This window comes from Anas platyrhynchos, chromosome 4 (assembly GCF_047663525.1).
Source record: "Anas platyrhynchos isolate ZD024472 breed Pekin duck chromosome 4, IASCAAS_PekinDuck_T2T, whole genome shotgun sequence".
NCBI classification, from domain to species: domain Eukaryota; kingdom Metazoa; phylum Chordata; class Aves; order Anseriformes; family Anatidae; genus Anas; species Anas platyrhynchos.
The window spans coordinates 55523512-55542897 of record NC_092590.1 but is presented as its reverse complement, the minus strand read 5'-3'; the positions used below and the strand labels follow the sequence as shown (position 1 = coordinate 55542897).

The 19386-nt window shown below is 38.0% G+C and overlaps 1 protein-coding gene across 3 annotated transcripts; it reads left to right on the top strand.

Annotated features, from left to right (window-relative positions):
• The first annotated feature begins 1421 nt into the window (after positions 1–1421).
• NSUN7 (NOP2/Sun RNA methyltransferase family member 7) lies at positions 1422–18850 on the top strand. 3 transcript variants are annotated; one of them, XM_027457208.3, is made up of 15 exons: positions 1422–1712; positions 1838–1920; positions 3021–3084; positions 4380–4739; positions 5139–5197; positions 6194–6324; positions 7690–7842; positions 9233–9416; positions 10339–10549; positions 11308–11451; positions 12170–12271; positions 12781–12895; positions 15312–15429; positions 17074–17721; positions 18385–18850. In XM_027457208.3, the coding sequence occupies exons 4-15, from the start codon at positions 4427–4429 to the stop codon at positions 18397–18399; spliced, it is 2193 nt and encodes a 730-aa protein (XP_027313009.2). In that variant the 5' UTR covers positions 1422–1712; positions 1838–1920; positions 3021–3084; positions 4380–4426; the 3' UTR covers positions 18400–18850. The 3 variants fall into 3 exon arrangements, with proteins under 3 accessions (XP_027313009.2, XP_038033912.1, XP_071893792.1); XM_038177984.2 differs by lacking the exon at positions 1422–1712 and having other exon boundaries at positions 1764–1920; XM_072037691.1 differs by lacking the exons at positions 1422–1712; positions 1838–1920; positions 3021–3084 and adding an exon at positions 3887–3976.
• The last annotated feature ends 536 nt before the right edge of the window (positions 18851–19386 follow it).

Sequence of the window (19386 nt, the reverse complement as noted above, 5' to 3'; positions counted from 1 at the left end):
TCTCTCCAGCTCCGGTGTGCCATTTCCAGCGACTTTCTGTGCGAGCTTCTCTGAGCAGTTTGGTGAGTTTGGCCATACCTATCTTCATGGGGCAATCAATGTCACTGTTCCCGTCCTGGTCTCCGTTCTGCTGGCCTGTTCCTCTTCATTCCTTCTTTCTGCTTCTTTATTGATGACATAACTTCATCGTGTTGCCTTCTTTATCTTGAGGGCAGGCTCCCCTCTTCTACCCTTCTCCCCACAGCAGTCCTTTTCAAAAACAACTTTTCATTGGTCAAACAACTTTGCATATAACAGCAACAGCAAACACCCAGAAACTTCCATGCCTTAATGGAGAACAAGAAACCGGAGACTGCATGGCATCTCCTGAATCACCCTTCCTTTTTCCCTCTAAGCTCTTTTACATTCCTGATGGCCTCATCGTTAAGAGTCTGATGTTATCATCAACCACGGGACTTGCTGACCCCCATGGCCACACTCCCAAATCTCCCCTTTCTTTATTAATATCAACCATTTTCTCGACACGAATTACCACTGCATATATAACATTCCCCAAAAGGTCTGGGGCCTCAATTTCTAAAAATGTGTATGTGCTAGATGTGTGCTAAGCCTTACTAAACATAGTATCATCCTAGCCCCAGATCCTGGTTAGTCAGTTTTTGAGCAGTCCTACTGCAGAAGTGAGTCTAAAGAACTTAACTTTCTAGGACTTCTGCATGTGGCAGATGCTTAGGCAACGTGCAGGAAAGGGCACGCTGTCAGGCATCGTTGATTTTAACTGAATCACGGGGGATTTTACTATTTTCCTTTATTCAGCAGAATTTAAGCATTGCCCATAACAGCACTGATGTAACAGGAACAAGGTTTATGGGGATGAAGTAGATTTTTGCAAGGTGATGGCTCAGCTATTAGGAATAGTGTCAAAAACTGTTTGTAAACCATTAAAAAGCCTGGAAGTAAATAAAGGCTTGATCCATTTATGTGCATCAAGATAGAATATAAAACGAGGTTGAGGTGGTTAAAACTCTCTCACAGCACCTTGTTAATTTCAAGTGCAAATGAATAGTGAGTGCCTTGTCTGGGTGGGTAACCGGCGCTACGCATGGATATCCAGCAATTTCCAGCCCCGCGACTGCAGGTGGTTTTGATGGAGTAAAATATGTGCGTATGAAAGATTTATAATTTAAAAGGAGACATTGAGTTTACAAGAATTCGTGCCCTATGGGGATGTAAACGTTGAAAACAAAGCAAAACAAACAAAGAAACCACCACCACCGAAAACCAAACCAAACCAAACAAAACACTAAGCTAACCCTCACCCCAAACCAGGAAGGGGCACAGGGTGAGCTCTCGCTGCCCAGAAATGGGGCTTTTTCGCCGAGGTCCCGTCACGGGCTCACGGCGCACACAGATCCACCCCCGCCGTTGCCAGGGCGGGCTCCATGGCGGCTGTGATCCCTCAGGCGGCCCGGGGAGGAGCCGGGCTTTAAGGGCGGCTCAGCCCGGCCCCTGCAGCCCCCTCCCGGCCGGCCCAGGCCCCGCAGGGCACCCCCAGCACCCCGGCCCCCTGCTGCTGAGGGGCGGCGAGCCCCGGCCCGAGCCCAACGGCCCGGGGGAGCTCGGTGCCCGCCGGCCGGGGCAGGGGCCGGCATAGGGCTCATGGGGCCGTGGGGGAAGCGGCACCCCGGGGAGCCCGTGGGGTGTGTGTGCAGGTGGGTGCCGCCCTGCTGGGTGGGGCCCTGCTTCCTGGCTCGGCATGTTTGCTGTTAAAGGGGTGCTGGGGGGTGTGTTTGGGGCTGGCTTCCGTGGTTTTTAACTCGTCTTCCCTCACCTCCAGCTTCGTTAATGGAGATTGGGACGGTGGGAAGCTTGGCAGTCTGTAGGAGCTCTGGGACAGACGGTCACGGCTGATGTTAGCAGGTATGGTTGTGCATACCCATGCGATTACCAGGGTAAACTACAGTAGGGAGCTGCCAAGGATTTTCCCTTAATGTATAAGGAACCCCGTCCATGCCCACAGCCACTCTGCATCAATTCCTGTTAGCATGAATTCCCATTAACGTGAACAGGTGGCCAGCCTGCCTTACCTGGCATAACCCAAATGCTGAGGGGCTGCTTATTGCCTTTTCTGAATGTAGTTGTGGTAGAGACTTCCAAAAATAGGTGATAACTGATGAAATAGTGAGTATATTTGAGTCTATAGTGAGTAAGCGTCATAGTTCTGTTCACCTGAGTTCATAAAGTTAAAGCTGGAGCCAATCCTAAAACCCAACTGTTTGTGTTAGTTGACTTAAATCTAAGTGAAGTTACATATAAACTGGAAGCATCTGACTTACTCTTCATATTGATCTATATTGTGTGCCACAACTAATGCATTTGTGTAGTGCTGTTAATTCAGTTTGTAACTGCAAGACTACATGGGCTGTGGGCAGCTTTGCTTGAAACAGAGCATTCGAATAAATTAATCCAATTTTTCTTCACTGGTAAACCTCGTGGTGGAAAGGGTGGTGCACCTCTGGTGTTGGGAAGTGATAACTGAAAAATCTCTCAATGATTTAGACCTGATGGCCTTGAGACAATTGTATTTGGTGGATATCCTGTGAGGATACCTGGCAGACGTTTGGTGTATCATTCTTTCCCAAATGGTTTAGAGACTGAGGGCAAAGACCACCCCAAGCTTGTTGTTCAAGAGCTTGAACATAAAGGCTTTATTCTCTGTCACCCACATTCTCTTTATGTGCTGTTCCTGGGACTTCCCTGTAGTCTTACAGATGTTGAACCCTCCAAATATTTGCTGAGACCTCTACTCAATCACTGGAGAAAAAAATAAAAAATGTTATTCCTCCACTGTGAACACCCCGAAGCCTCTTAAGATGCACTGCCTAGCAGAAAGGTTATGTAGCTCAGTTCCCCAGCTGCCTTATTGCTCAGTGCTTGCCACGTTCCTACTCTACTACTGGAAACCTGCAGTATCTTCATTGCTATTGTTTATACTTAGATAACAGTAATTTGTATTACAGGAATCTGCCAGCTTCCATTATACAGGTGTTTTCAGAAGAGAGATGTTTACATCCCTTTGCACAGGTAATGGACACAATCAACTCCACTTTTGCCTTGTGATGCTACTGGTAGTGCTCATTGAACTGTTGTGCTTACAGTGGGTTTCTTGATCATTGTTACCGATTTAGTGGATTATGACTTGGAACCAGAAGTGAGGAGATACTTTCCTGCCTGTTTTCAGTGCTTTTACAAGCACATAGATAAATGGAATGGGTCTCTTCTCTCCCCTCTACTTCCTCCCAGCAGAGCTTCCTATTAATCAAGCTTGGTGTTCTCTGCTTGGCACACAGTTCAGTAATCCAAGCTATGATTAACAGTACTGCAACAATGTGGTGTGTCTGCACAGGGTAGAGCACTGTCATCTCATCTTTATTAAGATGACATTTGTCTTTGGGGAAAGTGTATTCATTGAATCATCTTAATAGCAGTGTCAGCAAAGGCAGCTTGTCAAAGAATTTACAAACAATCAGGAATTCTACAAGGCTTGAAAGTCCTGACACCACAAAAATTGGTTCACTTGCCCCTTATTCTCAAAATAAATATTTTGTGTTCAGATGGAGGAGGGGTTTGAGCTCTGGGTCCATGTTAGGTGCTGTCCTCACTTCTGCAAAATGAGGGATATCTGTCCTCAGATCAAATTAGTACAAAGTAACTTGACAACATTTAAAATTTTTCTTCATTCAAAACACACGAGTTCTGGTTTCATTTAGGTAATCTGAAACTCTACTCTAGCAAAGAGTCACAGCTTTCTTCTGGTAGAACTACTTGCTAGGTTTCAATATGACATCGTAAAATAAATTTACATGCGATCCATGGTTCCATCTGTGCTGCACCTAACACTAGGCACACTGGTGCTTGACTCTCAACAGAAGAAGACGTTTGTCTGACCACAGCATCTTCTCCCAAGCACCAGGTGGTAAGACAAGAGGAAATGGCCTCAAGTTGCAGCAGGGGAGGTTTAGGTTGGATATTAGGAAAATTTTCTTCACTGAAAGGGTTGTGAAGTAGGCTGCCCAGGGAGGTAGTTGAGTCAACATCCCTGGAGGTCTTCAAAGCACATGTAGATGTAGAGCTTAGTGACATGGTTTAGTGGTGGACTTGTCAGTGCTAGGTTAAAGGTTGGACCAGATTATCTTGGGGGTCTTCTCCAACCTAAATGCTTCTCTGATTCTATGACAGACTTACGCAAGTATAAATGTATTTTCAGAATTAGAGCCTAGAAACAAATTCTATTGAAAATTTGAAAATGAAGGTAAAAGAGTGTTCTAGTAAAAGAAAATGTCGTAATTCAATGCAAACTTTTTTTTTTTTTTTTGCAGAGGCAGCAATCCTGTGACTTGCACTTGCCCAATCAAGGACTGGAAGAATGCCACGTTCTAAAAGTAAATCGGTGTCTTTTCATGAGGATGTTACAAATGATACTTTTCACTTGAGTGAAACGAAAATTTCAGATGTAAAAGGATCTGCTGAGAAAAGAACAATGACTCTGATTGGGAAGAATGTCTGTCATGACTCTGTCTACATAAACGCCGCTAAGATTTTTCAAGGCATTCGTAATAAAAAACCTAAAGATAAGATGTTAGTGCGGTATGGTGATGACTCAGTATCTCCTGCGCTAACTTTTGAAGATGAGTATTCCCAGCGTGTGTCTTACGAACTAGCTTTCAATGCTCTGAAATGTAAGTACAAAACTTTTTTTCAAAGAATTGCCAACAGAAGTGATGTAGCAGGGAAAAGTGTATAAAATCTAAGTGATTAGTTTCAGCCTGGCAGCAGAGATTTGGGTAAGTTTTTGCAAATGAAGTAGTAAGTTACTACTAGATGAATACTATCCCTCAAATATTTAAATATATCTAAGTGTTGGTAGTGTTTTGTGGAATCAAGCATTTAAAATCTATGTTTTTTCATGTAAGGTAATTATGCTTAGAGTTGTTACTGTTTGTGGGTGAACTTGGCTTTAATTTTCATGATACAAACTTCCAGGCTTTTTTCTAGTAGTTGGTAAGTTTTTATTTTTCTTGCATATAATCTTGTATTTCATTGTATAACTTGAGAATATTTTTTTTTTTTTTTTTCAGATCAAGAGTTTCTTGAAGAAATACTGCTAGACAGTTGTGTTTACCCTTGTCAGTCAATAGTAAGTGAACATTTTTTTTAAGGAAACATATTTTGTATTTTCTGAGTTGATGTAATCAGAATCTTTTCAGAGGATCCTGACTAGATAGTAGCCTGAGTCTGAAATATTGCTGTCTTTTTTTAGTTATTTGCCTAAAGTGTTTATCTCAAAGCTACTAGATGCGTGTTGTACCCTGATGCTGGGAATTAAAAGCTTCAAAGAAAGAAAGAGAAAAGAAAATCTAGAGGTGGCAGAAGAATCTGCTGTTCCTTCTAGTTAGTCTTTGATGCCTTTTGAAAATTACAAGATGAATTTGAACTGATGTTAATTGTGAAGATTGATGTGAGTAGGCAAATGATCCAACGCTAACGTTTGATTTTCAGCTTATGCTTATAAGGAAATAAGAAATTGAGACTTAGGTAATCACATGTTATGTTTCACGGTATGTCCCTAGTAACTTGAGTTTTCTAGCTTGTTTCAGTCACGTTTGAGAGAAAGCAAGATGTAACTGAAGTGCTTGTATCTAGTGTCTTTAAGGAGACGCTGCCTTATTCCGACATTTAGACATGAGAAGGAAATTTTACATTTGTCCCAGCTGCAGAGTTGTTGGAGTTCATGAGTTGCTATATATCAAAGAATCCTACAAGAGACAAAATGTCAGGAAGTTTGTTACCTCAGCTACTGAGGGAACTACTTTATGAGAAGAATATAACTTGCAAGTTTAAATTCTGAGAACCGTGAAAGTTCTTAAGATATCCATGTTATCTGTGTGTATACAGGATGTTTTTAAGTTCTGATAAGCTAAATAACATTATATTTTGTTGTTTTTAAATTTTTGGTAGTTTACTAATTTTACTAATTCTTCATGAGGAATTATTTACATATTCTCAGAAAGAAGTGTTTAATTGGAGGTTTGTATGCTTCTTATGTGGGAGACTGCTGTTTGATATGGATTTTTTTGCAGAAGTAAAGCAAGCTTTGTGCCGTGTTCTTTACCCAGTTGTTTTTCTGTTGCAGCCAGATGAATTAACCAGCTTGCTTGTTGTGATGCTTTATGACCTCCAAGACCGAAAGTTTGAAGCACGAGAGATTTTTGATGAAGAGGAACCTGTAGCAGAAGTTAGGAAGATAGAACATTTTCTATACAGGTATGCATGCTAAGAATTTTTTTTTTTTTTTGTGTGTGTGTGTTACATATGAGCAGAAACAGATTTTTATAACCACTGCCTTTTTTTAATTTGTGAATATCACAGATGCCTTTCATCTTGAAATTTTGTGGACTTTGTTTTTAATTTTTGATGAGAAAGTGATTTGAAGGGAAAGTTTCATATTCTTATAGCTAAGAAAAATATTGCTAACAAACTATCTTTATACTTTATTAGATTATTAGAAAAAAGTTATGTTATTGTAGAGTTGTTGAACTTTTTTTTTCATACAATTTTAGGAAAGAAGAAATATTTAGTAAACATTCATATTTATGAAAGTAATAGTGTCTAGAGCCTAAGTGTTGTGTAATGGAATAACATACATTTATTTAGCTATGCTGCTATTTTGGAACTTTGATAATATATATTTATTTTAAGTAATGAGAGAAAAAAAACAATAGGTACAATAAACATTTTAAATAGTGTTCAAGTATTTGTTTCCTAAGTCTGAAGAGATCAACTGGTATTTGGTAGACAATTGTTTTGCTGCTAGCTACAGAGTAGCCCCAAAAGTTTGTGAACACCCTAAACACAAGGTATTCCTGCAAGGCAGTAAGCAATGTATCTTAATATTTGAAGTAGCTCACCAGCGATTTTTATTTGGTTTGAAGTATCATGTATCGAGATTAGGCATGAAGCTTTTAGGAGGAAAAGACCAGGAATATTTCATCTGACATTTCATGTAACGAAGAAGAGAAGTTGTGGATGTCTCATCCCTAGAAGTGTCTAAGGCCGGGTTGGATCCCCATTCCCCTTTGAACAACCTGGTCTAGGGGAAGGTTTCCCGGCCCATGGCAGGGGGGTTGAAACTATGTGGTCTTTAAGGTCCTTTCCAACCCAAACCATTCTATAATTTTATGCTAACAAAACTGACTCCCGATTTCCATCATAATTCTATTGTTTCTGCATATGTTTAGAGGTCAGCTTTTTTCAGATGCTCATTCTGCAGTGCATGTGTTTATGTCATTAAATACCTAACAAAAATGTGGTTATATTCCACAGATTGCAGTTCTAATACATATTTACCTTGTTCTTTCAAAGGTGAGAAAATTGACTTGTGGAGTCACTTGTCAGAATTCCAGTCCTGTGTGTATTCAAATAAAATAGTTTCAGCTATACCAGTATATAGTAAAATACCTCTCACTATGTATATAGTAAAATACCTCCATGTATTTTCTGTAACAGCTTGCAAAGCATAGTCTCGCTGTTGGTTTCTGAGCAAGACACTATTGTAATGGAATTGTTGCATGTCAGTAGTTGGTGCAAACATTGGTAGAAACGTATTAAACCTGTGACTATGTTTTGTAGTTTTAGGATCAAATTGGCAGCTGCACTAGCAAGATATCGCATCAAACATGATGCTCTTTCAATTGAATACATCCTACCAGAAACCATACAGAAGCAAGAACAAAGGGCTTCTGCCTTACCTTTGTGTGTCTGGATAAATACATTTAAGACCAGGTAACATCTTAAAAGTATCACATAACATTTAATTTTTTTTTTTACATATGCCATCATATAGGTCCCGTACACTTGTTTTGGAATTTCAAGGTTATGTTATTACCAGGAACTTAAGTTTCTTACAGTAAATGCTGCTTAGTACAGTAACATTGCCTTATGCTTTTTGGAAGTTTTTATATATTGCAGTAATGGTATTCATAAACTGTAAATGAAAGATAGAGTTCGTTATATTCTGTTGTTTTAGAAAGTTAAAAAGAACTATGTGGATGAAAAACTCTTAAAAAGTGGGTGTATTGCTGTAAGTGATAACATTGGCCAAGGGTGCAGAGACAGGTGCAATACTTAAAATTGGTGTTTATTCTGTAAGGGTAGCATAAATGTGAAATTAAAATACACTTTTAAAAATCATTAATCAGTGATTATCTTGATGATTATGATTATTGATTATTATTAATCATTGATCAGTGATTACTCCATATGAACACTAGTGCTCCCAGTCCCATGGTGATAAGTTAAACCATACTGGGTTATTTTGTTATGCATTTTGTTATAAAGATAATGCATTTTAACTTGTTTTAAACAATTTAATACTTTTGTTTTGGATCAGTGTTTTGTGCTTACATTACAGGCTTTTTAAGATAAAGAAGGTGTTTTACACCAGTTGTAATTTTGTAAAGTTTAGCTAAGATTAGTCTGAAAGCTGCAGTGTTGGCTCTGCATTTAAAGTACTATATAAGTTTATAGCACTATATAAAACTGCATTTCAACAAACAAGTCTTGGTGTATATACCTTTAAATCTTCATTATATTTGAACTGCAAACCTCAGCATTTCTAACTTCATTATGTTTACAGAAGGATTACTTCAGATATTAGCTGTTAAATTCATTGGTGAGCTGAACTACTTTGAAAGCAATTGAAAGAACCAAGCTATTTCAGCAGTAAATTTGCTACAGGGTCTCCAGAGCACATGGACAGTTGCATATTGATGCTTTGAATCATCCTCTGGAGACATATGCCTCTTTCTTAATTTCTGTTATCAGACTTACTCAGACTTAGTAACTTAAGTGTTTTGAAATGGAACTTAGATGTCTTAAATAGTGTGAATTCTCCTCCTGCATTAGGCAGTATTACTTTTTTTGTTTTGTTTTTATATATATGTTTGTGTATCTAGTCTGTAAAAATACATGTTTTAGATACACATACAATAAATATTTTAGATGCCTGCAGGTGTGTGTGTATAGTGTGTATATACACACTAAAGAAATCAATCTATAGGCAACACCCACTAAGAAATCACTAAAGGCAACAATCCAGGTCATCAGTATCAATGTGAATTATACTGCTTAAATAAGCACTGTATATTTAATGGTCAGGGCTGTATGTTAACAGCCTTCAAGATGTCGTCAGAGATCTGAAGAATAAGGGATTCACAGAAGTTGAATCTGTGTCAGACTTCAACCGTTACACTTACTGTATGGACCAGCATTGCCACGATGTATTGTTTTTTCCTTCCTCTCTTAAAGAAGAACTGCTGAATTCAGATCTTTTTGCAGATTGCAAACTCTTATTACAGGTGAGTTGATGTCACCCTTGAGTGAGTGATACTAATCTGCAAACTAAAATAATATAATATTAGGATGAAGTCATGTATTGTGTGACTGTCCTATACAGTTGTTCAGACATAAACACACTCTGAATAAGTCATGGAAGCAAATTCTGAATGTTACTATTTAAAAATTTTCAAAGTGAGGAAACAGAACCCTGAAAAGCTCCATTTCTCTCTAGTGGGACATGGTGGTTCTTGACTGATGTATATATAGAGATGCTAATGTGAATTTAGTGCTGCTCTCCCACCCCTAACATAAGTGTTTGCCAGATTTGGTCCAAAAGTTTGCACCTGTGCTTCATATCTTCACTCTGCAATTTCAAGGAATTTGATAGAGATGTTTGATATATATCACTTTTTCCTCTTCAGTATCTGTAGTGTGAGATGATTTACACGTGTTGTCTATATTTTCTGTGTGCAAATCTGTCTCTGTGTTGTCCAAACTTAAGCAAAATATTACTTTTTAATCTGTAAGTGCTTCATTTCACCTATATAGCTCTCCTTCTGGAGCTGTGTGAATAGCTTTACTTTTCCTTGATAAGCTGCACCTGAGGATAAATTTTGCATGTTATGGACCATGTTTGTCTTTCCTAGAACTGTCATTGAGTCCCCTCTTAAGGGGATAATACGCACACATTTCTTTTCACCTATAGATACTATGTTCTATTAAGCATTAAACTATTTAAATTTAGTGAGTTTGACTTCAGATGTTCGAGTTTGTATTTTTTTAAAATTCTATATTAGCTATATCTGATTAATTTATCTTCTCCCCTCTTTCCTGTTTGTCATGAAAACAGTGAAATAACTTCCTAATTTGGAAAAGAAGGGTGGTACTGTGAGAAACCAAATTAGTTGGTCGTATTTAATTTTTTGTGTCATTATTTTGTAGGATAAGTCCCGCAGTCTTGCTGTACACTCTGTACAGGCGCTGCTGAATACGGATGGTGACATTATAGTGGCTCATGTAGGTTCCCATCTGACCATCGCCCATATGTCAGCGCTGAGAAATCACAGCATGTCCAGAGTTTTTGTTTGTGGTGTAAAATCTTCAGCAAAAGCAGATGAACTGAGGAACTTGTTCAATCATATGGGATGTGAAAGTATGTGTTTAAACAGGTGATTTGCATAAGGTATTGTTATGTAGGTGTGTGATCTCTATAGATGTGAGATCAGTATGTGTTACATGTTTATGATATCTATAAATATGATAATTCTGTCAGAATTCAGGATCACTTGTTTGAGGGTTTGGGAGGGTAGTAACAACTTGTTATTAATCTGCAAACTTGATGAGCTTGAGTGTAGCTGAAGAGTTCTCAGTTCACCTGTTAATTGTTCACCCACTACAGTCACAAGGTGAACTGAGAACTCTTCAGCTACACTCAAGCTCATCAAGTTTGCAGATTAATCATGTCATAGATTCAGACTCCTGATAGGTCATGGCAAAGTTCTCCACATAAGTGGTTAATATATTAATTGTTGTTGTCCGGGAACTTTGGAATCAGTGTATTTGGTGCCTTGGCTGTTGCTTTCAGGTTGATCTATACCTGTTTGTGAGAACGTTAATCCAAAATCCATGCATTCATCCAGCATACCCAGAGGACATAATCAGAACAGACTGTAACAAGACTGGCACCCCATTATCGGTCCCTTCAGTGGAAGAATGTAAGGCCTAATCCTTCTAGCTGTTTGAAATCAGCAGGACATACTTAGGAGGATCTGGTCTAGCAGGCTGTAGCTCTATGGCCGTTTGTGGAACACCATTGTTTCTGCACCCTTACCACATTAAAATTAGGCAGGCTTGCCTTCTTGTGGAACCACCGCGTTTCCTCCCTCCCACTCTATTTTTGTTTTCTTTCAGATATTCAGTTGTTATATGAAGATTTTACTGAGATTCGACCAACAGATCCCAGACTTCAAAACGCAAAAGTGATTTTGTTGATACCACAATGCTCTGGACTGGGTTTTAGTAATCCAATAGATTTTATTTTAAGTGAACATGGAGGTAACTTTTGATTTTTTTTAACTTTTTTTTGTAACTTTTTTTTTTAAAAAAAAAACAAAAAACACCCATTTCCCCCAAAACTTCCTTTTAGATTTCTAACTACTATAAAACTTACATTAAACAACTTGCATAAATCTATGCGTGTAATGGACTTCCACAGTAGTCTACTTGTACAAAAGAGAATAATGAGAAAAATCAATTACGATTTTTCTACATAAAATGAGTGGGAGTGTATTTGGCCTAGCTTAGGATTCTCAATAAGAAAAAAATATCTTTCTGTGTGGCACTGAAGGATTAAGAGCATTTTGTCATAGCAATTTCAAGTCAATAGTATGAAGTTTGGGGGTTGTTCTGGGTGGCAGCTTATATATATGTATATCTTTCCCTAAAGTAAAAAGACTATAGGCAGAAAAGTATCATTCAATATACCAATGAGTATACAGTTTTCCATTAATCACGTTCCTTTATTGACTTAATGTAAGTCTATTCATTGTCCAATTCTTATTAAACAGAAACAAAGAAGAGGCAGTAGTAATTACAAGTAAACTTAAGAAAGAAAGAATTGTTTAGGCACTCCTTAGTGTTGTAATTCATAAAGCCTACCTTCCCACTGCACCAGCAATGATAATGTTTGTTACCAAAGCTTTTTCTGCTAAGAACTGAATTTTAAGACGCTAATAGCAGTAGTATTAATAAATTTACAACTTTTTGTATTTAGATGCCGGATTGCTAAGAGACCTTTTACAAGGATCTGTGTCCAAGGATAAACTCTGTCGTCTTGCTGAGCGGCAGCTTACCGAGTTGATGCATGCAATGAAATGTAAGTGTGCCGCCTCTCAGGCTTCTGAGGGCACCTGGTACTATCAGCTTCACTGTACTACAACCAGTTGTAGTATTGTTCAAGACATACTGATTATTAACAGCAAGTGTGTAAACAAAAGCTCTAAATAATGATCCTCACAACACTAAGGGTATTTCTGTGCTGTAATATTCACCAGCCATTAATACAATTATCGTCGGGTTTGTGTAGAGAATGGGCTGAGTCATACTTGGTTCTGACTCCATCTTCATGCTGCAACTTTCTTCCCCCCTCCCATTAGCAGCTGTGTGAAAAGACTGGATGCATCCCTGAATTTGTGCTGAAATCTGCAAATATTTGAAAAGGTTTTGATTATCCTCCTGCACATAAGTTTTTTTATATACTTTATTAGTAAAAGTGACATACAAGCATAAGTTTTATGCTGCTTTTGGTTCTTACTAAACCACTGTGTGTAGGAAGAATTTTAGCACTTATTATATATATATATATTTTATTTTTTATTTTTGTAGTTAAAGTACAAGCTATTGTTTACTGCACTTCTTCGGTTTACCCAGAAGAGAATGAACTAGTAGTGAAAAAAGCACTGGAATCTGGTGTGGAAGGACATAAACTAAAACGATTTAGGTATGAAATAAGTTCTCCATAGACAGAACTACTTAAAGTGTAAGTTTAAGTTGTAGCATAATTCTTATCCTAGACTGTTCTGTCTCTTCTATTAGATTAACATTTACCATAGTTTTTTGCTGCCTCTGATTCTGTTCCTTTTGATGCTCTGAGTACGAAGTAGTACGCAACTTTGTCATCTATTGCTTTCACCCTGTAAGTAGCTTAAAGGAGAAAGAAGCTAGTTTTAAGATAAAATGAGACTAGAAGTCAATGAGCCTGCTACTGTGCTCTCAGCTTCTGACCTAGAACGATCAGTTCAAGGAAAAGGAGAAAGAAGGTAAGTCTTAAAACGAGAACATAATGTAGAACGAGAACCTCTGCTGCTCAACAGTTCGTGCCTGTATTCAGATGAATGGACTTCTGAGGGGGGAACATGTTATAGTTACAGAGCATCCTTTGTAATCATAATAGATGTGAATATATATAGATGAAGAAAGTATGTGTGTTTGTGTGCATACTGTATATGTAGTTAAAACATGTCAGCTGTCATCCTTGTCAGCTGAAGAAGTTGTTAGAAGTCTGATGGATGTTTTGATTTTCCTTTTAGTCAGTTGCATAAATGCAGACAGTTGGTACTTGCTCGCACATAGATAAAACAATTGATTACAGGATGCAGGTTAAGAGTTTTTGTTGCATAATACTGTCTTTATTTATTTAACTATCCTAGATTAAGCTAATGACTTGGCCATCCTGAGGAAAGGTACTGTGGTTCAAGATAGCATTCAGTGTATTTACATTTTGTATAATTAAAATGTTAAACATTAACTATGACCAATCCAAAGACTTTAAAAAGAAAGATGTTACATGTACTAAGATACAGTACAATAAGATGCATCTTTCTTTCAAGTCACCAGTACAAAAGAGAAACCTGCTGGAAACTTTACTCCAAATGGTATGAATGAAAGCAGGGCATGTCTTGTCAGTGGTGCTGTGCTAGTCCAAAAGTGTTTGTGGCCTCCTCCTCTAAATTATCTTTTCCTTTAGGATTTGAAATTCTGTTAGTCTGTCATGTCTTGAAGTCTATGCAGCTATTACTGCAGGTGAATTACGAGGACCTTGGAACACAGAGGTCTCTAAATTATGTGAACATAAATAGTACATAGTTTTGTTATTATAAATAATGAAATTAATACTTTTTTTTTCTAAAAAAAGGAAAAACAGGATTTTTTTCATGAGCTTTGACTTTTTCAGGAAAAAAAAAAACCCTCACTCAAATTTTTCCCCAAAGTCAAAAACAGATTCTGTGTTTTACAGCAATGTTATGAAACTTGTCGTACCACCAAATTATACTTGTACTTTTAAATCTCAGATGGTAGGAAAGGGAAGGTGAAATTACATTAGAATTTTTGCAGACCTGAGCAAATTTGTGAGTGAAGACTGCTGGAACTTCATAAATGCCAACTCCAGAATCCTTCATTGTCATGCACAGATCTTGGACTTTTTCCACGCATAGTTGTTGCTGTAATAAAGCTGCTGGTAGCCAGTGTAAACAGAGCAGTAACAGAATGCCGAAAATAAAATACGTAGCGGGAAGATACTTGTCTTAAGGTGAAAGCTGGAGCTGTTTATTACTTATGACAGTTCCTTAGGCACCTTCCTTAGAATTAGCTAACATTTGACTAAAATAATGCAGAATAGAATGAAAAACTGTCACATAACTACTGGCACCTGTGCTGGGAGTAGTGGCTTTGAGAGAAACAGCTTATCCCAATACAACACCCTGTGTGATCATCACACATCTACTTAGTACTAATTTGGTTTTCCAAGAAAATGGAGGACTCTCAGGAAACTCTCGGGCCAGTTGCACTTAATGTGTGTTAGGTGTTTTGGAATTATTCTGTGTTGTTGGAGTGGTGTCAAACAAAATGGTAAGGCCATGCTGGAGTTTGGGGTCAAACAGCCAGTCTTACGGCTGTTAAAATGTAAAGGGCATTTTCAAATGTGTACGCACTTTTCATGCTGAGCTTTCTTTAAGGATATAGTTCATAGCAAAGGCTCTACCTTACGTAAGAGTACACATTGCAAACAGGTGTATGGAGGAGAGACTCCAAACCATTCATGGATTTTCTTTTGGCCATATCAAATTTAAGTCAAATTCTGCATTAATTTTCAGGGTCAGCTCATCCATTAAATAGACTCATGGTAACAGTGACCTGTATATAGCAATCAGACTAAGGATTAGCATTTTAGCATTTGGTGGTTAATATGATTGAGGTCTCATGTTTGTCTTGAATTGCCTTTTTTTTTTAAAGTGAAAATAGGCTTCATAAAACTTTCATTGCAAGATATAATTTGGAAATTGTTCTTAATATATCATTTACCCTCTTTTATATCCTTAAATAATATCTATTGGTCATTTCTTTATTTTCTGTAGGCTTATTCCTCCTGTTTTTCCTACATGCTCCAATCCAGAGTCCTGCACTGACTTCTTTTTCAGAACAGAACTATCAGAAATTTCCAGTGGCTGTTTCCTAGCTATTATAGCAAGAGAGGTAAGCTAAGAAAATTACAATTTAAAAACGCTACACAGAAAAAGAATATTGTCATTTTCCACAAAAGAATATATAAAATGGAACAGTTTAAAAACACACGCGCGCACACACACACACACACACAAAAACCTTGCTCATCTTTGGATGTCTCAAAAAGACCAAATATCAGGGGAGCAATGCTGCAGATTTTCTAGAGATAATTAATTGAAATGTGCAACTCCTAGGGTTTTATGTTGAGCACAGCTTTCCAACATGCTTTTTATGTCAGAGCAGTTTGTGGTCAGAGCAGTCGCTTAATCTAGGTCTGTGTGAGGAATGTTTTTAGAGGAAACACACTGTTGTCACACCTTGGAATAGAATATGCAGTTTGATTGAGAATCATGATAAATGGTGTCTAGGGAAGTTATACGTTAGGTCTGTATGTATCACCAAGCTTTGCCAGTATCAAAGTACAGATTAAAACTTCATTATAATTTTACTAAAATAGGTATGAATGTTTCTTTCCAAAACTAAGGCATGTGCAGATCTGGGTTGACAAGCAGAAGGCTTTTGTTGGCTAAATGGAAGTCTGAGGAAAGGCCTTACAGGGATGGTTTGTACCCCTTAGCATCTAGCTTTTCATCTTGTGGCTGAGGAAAGTCGGACTTTCTTCACCAAAGAAGAAAGCAGGAGGAGCTAATTAGAAATTCCACTGAAAATTAAAGATACGAGATCTTATTTGGTTATTTGTATCACTTTCTGTAATACTCCCAATTCCAGTGCTTGAAAGAAGCTTGTGTGTCCTGGGGAGAATTGAAAGGGGAATATTTTATGAGAGTAAGAGGATCACACTTGAAAAGCCTTTCAGGTTATTGATTATTGACCTCTTTCTTTTCCATATAGAATATTTTTTAACCTGGTTTTCTGAGCTAGTAAGTTTTAGTGAATCATGGTGTATACATCTGTCTACCCTATTCTCTCCAATCAGAGAGAGAAACACTTGTTTGAGGTAATTGATTTGAATCATTTTTCAGTGAAACTCTACTGCACAGAACCAATTGCTCCTAATTGCATCAGTGATCAGATTTTAGGAGACTCTAGAAATTAGGGTTTTCTAACAAAACTTACCTTGAGAAGTTAAACTGCAGCCTCTGTTTTTCAGGTACCAACCCTTTTTGTGTAGTTTTAAATGATTTCTTCCCCATTGCTTCTCTTCAAGTGTTTGGCTGTTGACCTAGTTCCTAGTTAATGTAGTTTGCGTTCTTTGCTTATGTATTATGAACAGAGATTTTCAGTATCATGAAAATCAGTCATGCTTGACATTACTAAAATACAGAATTATTAATAATAATTATTTCTCTCTCACACACAGTGTTATAGATACGTTACAAAGCAAATCAATAAGGGAGATGCATTAAAAAGTCCAGAATTCATTTCTACTCTTCAGGGCAAAGTCTGTGAAGAGCAACTGTGCAGATACCACTTTACACAACAGCCACATTATTTACTTCTTGAATAAATAGTTACTGTTTATCAAATGTGACTGAAGTATTTCTGCTAGAGTCTGCCATATCTTTCTTGTGGGTAAATTCTGAGGAATCGGATCAATGTGATGAGTTTACAGCTGTGGTGTAGATGTATTATTGTTTCCTTTGAAATTTTCAGAAAGATTCTTCTGAAAATGTGTCCGTTCAAGACATTTTGGCTCGTGCTGCATCTAAAGGACTACTGGGCACCACTGCAGAAGAAACAAAGGACGATGAGAAAAAGCAATGGAAAGTGACAGAACATGGAAATGGTGTTACTGCTAGTGGTACAAAGCCAAGGAGGGCTGCGTTCCATCACCATGAAGTTCCATCACCATCTAATATTAATACTGCAGTTTCAGTATCTAAAGCAGTAACTAAACTGAGAAAAAAGAACATCAGCCAACCAGTCGGTTATGTTCAACCAAAGAAACCTGTCAGCCCAGCTGCAGGCACAGGTCTTCCTCGAGTTCTGAAACACACAGCTCATTTGCCATCCATTGGCAAGGTGCACGGAAGACAGATGCTTGCCAGAAAGGCGCGCGCAGAGCGTAAGAAGGTTGTGTTGAAGCCTGTGGAAATTGTTTTTCCTCCAGTGATATCACCATATGGACGTCCCCAAGCCGGGATGCCAACTTCCAGTTCCTATTTTGATCGGACTGGAGCAAAGAGCATGAGTGACAGGGCGCTTCCACCACCTCTGCCTAAAAGTGGTCAAACCAACCGTGCTAAGGAATCAGCTGTGGCTGCAAGAGTCCTTAAACTTTCCTCCAGATTTACAGAAAAGGTAAGGATTCCTGAATATATTCATTTACACACTTACATTACAGTTTATCATTATTCAGGATAATCTAACTATGGGAAACATACTATGGGATGCCTGGATGGAAATAGCCATGTTAATCATGTAAAATCAGTAATTACATTTGGTACAGCACCTGGCCAAACACATGGTTTGCTTTCTCATACTTATTCCTTCAATTTTTATCCCCAAATGCTTAAAAACTATCATCAGTGGAAACTAGATAAATAATCTGATACTAAAAATAATGAATAGTCATAATAATGTAATGTCAGACAATGCCACGACTCATCTGAGTTGAAAAGAGGCGTTACTGTCAAAGTAGGTTATTTTTATAAATAGTATTGCTAATCATCTGAATAATGACTAAACACAGAGTAGTTTTTCTTCAAAAATCAGCTGTGGGATTCTAACCTGCTCCCTGCTGCAAGCAAATGAAGAGTAACTGGTAAATACCTACACTTGTTTTATAGTCTGAGCATAGCATAAAAGGGACACACACTTTTAATAACTGATTTATTGTTAAATGTGGCAATGTAAGTACGAAAATGGCAAACTGATAGAACGACTGTAAGAGGTAATTTGGGGATTGTTAGGATTTAGACCTATCCAGAGAAAATGTTTTAACACGTGTATGTTTTCCCTTAGCACCAGTCAATGTAGCTGGATGAGCTTTAGAAAAAAAGGATGTATTACACCACCAGTGCAGACAGCTGCCTCATGTTCATCACATAAATATCAGTGCCTCACCAAATCAGTGAACACTTCTCTTAGTGTTTTTAATCCTCACCAGCTGTTGTACTCAGTCATCACTCACCCGCTGTATATCCTTGTGTACCCATGCTCCTTACCTGTTCCAAGAAAAGGATAAGCTCTGTTTCTGGAGAAACTCTAAGGATGTATCTAGACCTGCGTGCTTCTAATGGATAGAACTGAAAAGAAATCCCCATTTTATTTCAAAACCATCTTAAAGGAGGATTCAACACTAGACAAAAAGAAAGGAAAGTAAGGAGTTCTCTTTTTTTAAATACTATTGTTAAATGCCTTAAAAAAAATTAAGAGATTTTGTAGTTAGAGAAGTGAACTCCAATTAAAAAAAATGTATGTATCAAAATCGGTGTCACTCATTTATTAGTTGTCATTGAAATGACTTCAAGATGAACGCGCATTTTCTGATGACAGGTATGCAGGGCTACTTACGTAACAAACATCATGGTGTTCCACCATTGGCCTTATCTTGCTTGGCGAGGTTTGAGTCCCTGAAATGTTGTGGAGGCTAAACCAGTTATGAGCTTGATCTTAACAAAAATATCAAAGAGCCGCTAGTGAAGAACTCGATTGCGCAGGTCACCAGCTTACTCTGCAAGCACCAACCATCGCATGGTGGTGATATCTGGGGCTGACTTCAGCTGTCGTGTAAATAGAAGCCTGAGTACTCAAACACTTTAAAAGTGATTTTCTTCCAGTAACATTGTATCTTTCATAAGAAAACTAGTTGCATATTTGTAACTTTCAACTAGAAATTGTTAATTCAGCTTTCCAGATACAAAAAGCTCCATTGCCTCTAAACCAGTATGTTTTTCCCTCCCAGACACAATTTGGAAAAAAAAAAAAAAAGAATTTCCCAGTTCCATGGCCCAGTAACAGTTC

Coding starts and splice junctions, on each gene's coding strand:
- NSUN7 (XM_027457208.3), top strand. CDS start 4,427: ATGCCACGTTCTAAAAGTAAATCGGTGTCTTTTCATGAGGATGTTACA. Junction 5,198..6,193: donor TTTACCCTTGTCAGTCAATA/GTAAGTGAACAT, acceptor TTTCTGTTGCAG/CCAGATGAATTAACCAGCTT. Junction 11,452..12,169: donor TATTTTAAGTGAACATGGAG/GTAACTTTTGAT, acceptor TTTTGTATTTAG/ATGCCGGATTGCTAAGAGAC.